Raw genomic sequence first — 6,456 nt, forward strand, 5'->3', positions numbered from 1 at the left:
CCCCCGAAGGCATACTAATCAACCAACGATATTAAATGTTGGGTATGCTCTTCAAGTTCGGGATGGCTGACTGTAAGTCCGTCTCGACTCCTCTGGGATAGAACCATCAAGCTTCGCCCCGACTCCGGAAAGGTTTGTGACCCAAAGAGGTTCCAACAGATTGTTGGAAGCCTCATCTACTTGACTATCACTCGACCAGACCTCAGTTACCCGGTCGGTGTGATTAGTCAGTTCATGGCGCGGCCAACCGAGGAGCACCTTCAATGCGCACAACGCGTACTCCGGTACATCAGTGACACTAAGGACCGGGGGCTACTATATCAGACTGATATTGCCGCGCAGTTAGTCGGTTACACCGATGCTGATTGGGCCAGAAACGTCGGCGATCGCCGATCCACATCCGGATTCGCGTTATCTCTTGGGAGAGTTGCGATGCGTGGAGTAGCAAGAAGCAGCCAACAGTTGCATTGTCGAGCACCGAAGCCGAGTATAGAGGAGCGGTTGCCGCAACATGCGAAGCCATCTAGCTGAAACGACTACTTAAGGATCTGCAGGTGGAGGTGTCCGATCCGACGATGATCTACTATGACAACCTCAGCAGCATCCAGTTAGTGAAGAAGCTTGTCTTCCACGCCCGTTAGTGAAAAACCCTAAACCCTAAACCCTAAACTGAGGGCCAAGCGAAAGAAAGGGCAGCCGAAGAGGCGCCAACACCGCGATAACAAGGGAGCTGAGAAGGGCCGCACAAGCATACACACCAATCGGAAGGTCGAGGAGCACAAGCGAGGCGTGAAGCTAGAAGAAACCGAAGTGGTTATCCGGAAGAACTAGAAGAGCCTCAAGTTGAGCTTGAGGGGGAGTGTTGAGATACAAGCTCAACATTGGCCGGATTGGCTGTGCAAGCCGAGAACTGGATCGGTAGGGACCGATCAGTTAGGCCGAACCGGTGCGTAAACCGGTATATAACGAGAAGCCATAGCGATGCGTAAACCGCGAGGCTGTTAGAAAGATATTCCGCGTAGGAATATATTTTGGGAGTTTGTGTAGAGCTCATTTATGAGCATTGAAGTACGTGTCAATACTTCTGTCAATCCGTATGAACTTGTATAATAGTGCTCACTAAGCACATCCTATGTACAGATTGTTGAAGGCAATGCTCGGCCACAACCGAGGAATAGGATTAACTCACAGAAAACAGGAAATACAAAATGCACGAAGTCAATGGAGAGAAGAGTACACTGGATGTTTTACGTGGAAAACCCTAAATGGGAAAAAACCACGGGAGTCCTCAAACTCCAACTATCACTACAAACAGAGATGTACAATGGTGAAGCTACAAGGCAACAACCTTGAGCTCACTGTCTTCGCCACAGGCGGCGGTAATACACAGAGGCAACGACCTCTTCGTCTCTCTCTCTCTCTCTCTCTCTGCTGCTCACTTAGCTCCCTCTAAGTGGAAAACCAGAAAATGAGTAACAACAGCAAAAACTGTTTGCCCTAAGTCATATTTATACACATATGACTTTCGGGCTACTTACAAATATAGCCTCGAGGGCCCTTGGCAAACATATTCACAAATATGTCCCCGCATCCGGATCTCTCTCCGGGTACATTCGTCATCCGGCTCCGTAGCCGGGGTCTTCATCATCCGGATCCGAAACCGGGGTCTTCATCATCCGGCTCCGTAGCCGGGGTCTTCATCATCCGGATCCGAAACCGGGTACTCCTCATTCGGGTCTTCATTCCCGATTCCCGGACATCCGACCATCCCATCCGGAGGGACCGTAATCCCAACACAGATTGAGTATTATTTTTTAATAGAGTTGTGTGTATTGACTCTCTCTCTGTCTCTCCCGCGTACTCTGTGTGTGTGTGTGTGTCCAAGCTCTCCATTAAACTTGTGTTTTCCTACGTTCTGCTTTCTGTTGCTTCCGCACGTTGTTCTTTTTACACGTCATAATTGGAATATGTGCAACGCTTTTGTATTCGATGGTAGACATGGAGTGAAAGCATATCTACGAAAGTTGAAGAGAGTACTAATGTGACAATTTTCTTTATTGGAGCAAGTGGAAATCCTTTCATCGGTGGAATGTTCGTATTGCCTATTGGCAATTCAACATCTTCCATTACCCATGTAGTGTAGTGTAGTTAGTGGGTGACCATACTTCATGGTCACACCCATTGTAAGTAGTGTTTTTTACACACATTTATATTATATTTATTAATATAATTGTTTGTTATCACCCAAAAAATTAAAGAAAAAAGAGAGCTAAACCAACAAACCCCTAAACCAAGAGACCTTCAACTTACAAGTTACCACAAACCTTCTCTCTCTCTCTCTCTCTCTCTCTCTCTCAGAGCCCTCTGATGAACCTCTGTTTCTTTGTCCTGTCTTATGTACCCCCCCCCTCTTTCTTCTGATTTCTCTCTCTGAAGCTTTGGCTGTATTGTAAGCTCCTCTCCTTATACATACGCATTCGTGTGTTCTTCCTCTGTTTCTCTTTTCCTCTTGAGTTCTGTTTTGTTTTCTGTCTTTGCTTCCCAAGGCGATCGAAAATGGCGGAACACCACCACCAAGAAGAGCAGGGTTGCGTACTGCCTGTATTGAATGGGCCAGAAACCATGGAAAAAGCGATGAAAAGCAAGGATGATCAAGTTGAAGATGGAAATGATGGTTCTTCTTCTTCTTCTTCTTCTTCTTCTCCTTCCTCCCCTCTTCCTATCCATGTTCTTGTGGTAGACGACAGCCCAATCGATCGGAAAATCATTGAAAAACTGTTAACGAAAGCAGCTGCCTACAAAGGTATCTGTACATTCCATCTCTCATTCTCTCTCTCTCTCTCTCTCTACACACACACACACACACACACACACACACAAGAAGATTCTCGCCTGGTTATGAAAGAAGGAAAAGAGCCCAATTTCCCTCCTGTTTCTATACAATGTACAACCAGTACTACGAACTTCTACATACCTAGGTGGGAGGCACCTATTTGAATATGCAATCAAGGCTTCATTTTGTCAGGTTTTGGGAAAGAAAGAGAGACAAATGACCCACTTCCAGTTCATGTTTTTTTTTTTGCATACATCGTTTAACCATTATGAGGTTTATTAGGGTTTATCGTTTAAGGTTCACATGGTTCTTAAATTAGGTAATATCTTTGACGTAATTGTCTCCTTAGCACAAGAGTAACTAAATTTCTCTCTCTAAATATACACAAATCCTGGTTCTCTATCTACAGCCATGGGGACTATCACCTTTAGCTTATGCTATGTTGATACACCTAACTACTCTATGAAGAGTTAATCAAGCCTAGAGGAAACTTGTTACCCCTTTGTGGTGTAGTTATTGCATGCGTGTATCTGCAACAGTTGAGTTAATTGCACTGGGACACAAATTTGTTAAGAATATCTCTTCTTTTGCGTGCTATATGTTATGCCATGTTTTGTTCATGGATCTCTTTCAAATTGTGGGCTTACAGTCACAGCCGTGGACAGTGGAAGAAAAGCTTTGGAAGTACTTGACTCTGTAAACAACAATGTAATGTTTAAACTCTATTTCTATTGGCAATATGAGCACAGATTTCTTTGTTCTTTTATTTCCTCTTTGGAGAGTTCATTGATTTTGCTTAACTACAACAAGTGAGTCTTTTATCAAAAGCAAAATAACTTTTTATTTTTATTTTTAAACAGATTGATTTGATATTTACTGATTACTGTATGCCGGAGATGTCAGGGTACAAGCTTCTTCGACAAATCAAGGTAGTTTTCCATTATTTTGTTGTTATGTCTTGATTATTAAAATCCTTGCTAATTATTTCATTGGCCTGGATGTGATTTTCATTCATCACGTCATCTCATTGCAGGAGTCGAATGTGTATGGAGATATACCTGTCGTAATAATGTCATCTGAAAATGTTCCAAGCCGCATTGAAAGGTGAGATAATAAAATATAAAATTGATTAATTTATTATTGTCTTTATCTGTCACATTTTCATGGTTATTTATTGCTTGTTTCAATAATGTCTGTAGATGTTGATATTCTAAGCTTTATGAAAGTGTGTAAATGTTGTTTCGATATTTTTTTTAGGTGTGAACATTTTGAACTTTGTGAATGTTTTCTACTGCTTGTTTCAATAGTTTGTTTGGATGCTGTATTTTGAACTTTATGACAGTGTTTATAATGTTGTTACCATTGCTTACTGTTGTATTTCAAATCTCAAAACATGAACAATCTTTATGAAGATTAGACAGATAGAGCCATCACATTAGACTTGAACCGACAACCTTAAATTGTTATTAAAGCATAAGCTTTACCACTAGTGACATACATCTTCATGTATATACTTTTTAGCTTAAGCATAAGCTGTACCACTATAAATTATGATTTTGTTATGGGATATATAAAATCATTTCTTTCATATTGCATGTTAGCATTTACTGTCTTGCTTCTTTTTTATTTCTCATGGATCTCCAGATGTTTGAAGGATGGAGCGGAGGAGTTCATTTTAAAGCCAGTATGTGCAGCTGATGCACGAAAGCTATCCTCATTTGTGCATAATAAGCCACTGAAGCTGCAGAGCACTGTGGAGCAACCCCCCTCTGTCATATCCAAAAATAAAAGGAAGTTTTCCTCTGATGGATTTCAAACAGAAGCGAGGCTGAGATTAAGTGGTGTTATTGTTGCTTGAGAAGTTTTGAGAAAGCCCAACGAGGTATTCAATAAAGTCCTTCGATTCAATTCCTCTGTTTTCAATATTTATCGGCATTTGTTGAAGAAAAAAGTGCCATTCTGGTATGGACACCAAGAGCATGGAGACGAAAGTCTCTATGTTAATGTCAGATGCTTCCCACGTAAAGTTGGAAGAGGTGAGAACAAGAACAGTTCAGTAAAAGCTGGAAATCCAATGACGACTCCTTTCGACTGCATTCCTTTGAGCTTTTGGAGATTGATGTGGCCGATTCGTTTGTGCCACAACTCTACGGCGGTGTCGGCTTTACGACCCTTGGCATACATTGCCGATTTCATCTGATAAGAGTCAAGGATGAATATTCGACCTTCTCTTCGATCACGAGTGATAATTTGGCCTTCCTTTTCGATGAAGTATCCTCCATCGTTGAACCGGACTTGCATGCCTTGTTTCACGATTTGGTCGATCGAGACCAGATTCTTCGTTATTGTTGGAACATGTAAGACATTTTTGATGTAGGTCTGATTGCCCTCTTCGTTGAATGAGACATTGTTGACATGCTGAATCGGGCATTGCCAACATAGTCGGGTTGATTGGGTTTTCGGAATTCTCGAAACCAATCTACATGAGACGTCATGTGATTTGACGCACCCAAATCGACAAACCATACATCTTCGGAAGTGGAGGTGCTGGTCGAACACGATTCCTTCATCGAATTTGCTCTATGCCACATCAGGAACATTCCTCCATGATCGTCGAAGTCAGAATTTGAGGCGTAATTTGTGAGTTGTTGGCTCGTGAATGCTGTCTCACTTTTCTTTTTCCGACACTCTGCCTTGTAGTGGTCAAATTTGCCACAATATTCGCAATGGACAGAGTTGTTCTGTTGGCTGGGTCTATCATGATTGCTCCCCCTTCTACCCAAGGCTCCTCCTCACATGTTCGTGACATCTTGTCGATAATAGAACTTGTGCTCATGGGACTACCCTTGGTTGTGTTTGCCTTGCTCGAATCAGCCTCTTCTGCCACCACCTTGTCCTCTTACTCCATCTGAGTTCGAATAGAGCATGTCTACGTCGTGCACATTGATCCTTGTTCGGACGTGGTTTTCTTTGACTAGTAACATTGACTGGAGATCAAAGGAGGGAGGTTTCTCTCTTGCGAGAACAGTCGACCTTATTGTGCCAAACCAAGGTGCCAAGCCTACGAGACATATCTGCACCATTTCATTGTCGTCAATGCTGGCATTGGTCGACCCAAGGGCATCACACAACTCCTTGATCGTCAAGGTGTAACTGCTGATTGACATGTCCCTCTGTTGAATACTGTTCAACTCTTGACGGAGTTGAAGCTTGCGAGTTGCCGTTGTCATGAAGATTTTCGGCAACGGTGTGAAAATTGCATGGAATGTACAAAATCGAGTGTGGTTCTTCACACACAATATGAAACAATAATAATGAAGATATTATTTTATATCTTGGTACGAAAAGATGGATGTCTTCAAGAGCTTCTGAATCCATTTTACTACATGTGAAATGGAAAACTTAGTGTCAAGTTATGTGAGTGTAAAGTTTGAGAAGAAGAAGAGAAAAACAAAAACTGTGAGATATCCCACATAGATAGGACAAATCAGGATCCCACGATATATAACCAGAGCCAAAACTTATTACTTTTTATCTATGAGTGGAACACATAATGTTCTTGGCTATACTGTGGCTTAACTACTTGTAATGGTTTTGGTGGAACTGAAATCGGAACTAGACGG

At 42.2% G+C, this 6,456-nt stretch overlaps 1 protein-coding gene across 1 annotated transcript; it reads left to right on the top strand.

Annotated features, from left to right (window-relative positions):
* The first annotated feature begins 2,547 nt into the window (after window positions 1-2,547).
* Window positions 2,548-4,848, top strand: LOC147849274 (two-component response regulator ORR3-like). The gene is made up of 5 exons (XM_087337696.1): window positions 2,548-2,803; window positions 3,483-3,541; window positions 3,694-3,762; window positions 3,867-3,937; window positions 4,478-4,848. The coding sequence occupies exons 1-5, from the start codon at window positions 2,557-2,559 to the stop codon at window positions 4,689-4,691; spliced, it is 660 nt and encodes a 219-aa protein (XP_087193822.1). The 5' UTR covers window positions 2,548-2,556; the 3' UTR covers window positions 4,692-4,848.
* Window positions 4,849-6,456: the final 1,608 nt, after the last annotated feature.

The sequence above is a fragment of the Azolla caroliniana genome, unplaced genomic scaffold, assembly GCF_043228905.1.
Source record: "Azolla caroliniana isolate FFs.n. ecotype wild unplaced genomic scaffold, voAzoCaro1.0.p SCAF_94, whole genome shotgun sequence".
Classification (NCBI taxonomy): Eukaryota; Viridiplantae; Streptophyta; class Polypodiopsida; order Salviniales; family Salviniaceae; genus Azolla; species Azolla caroliniana.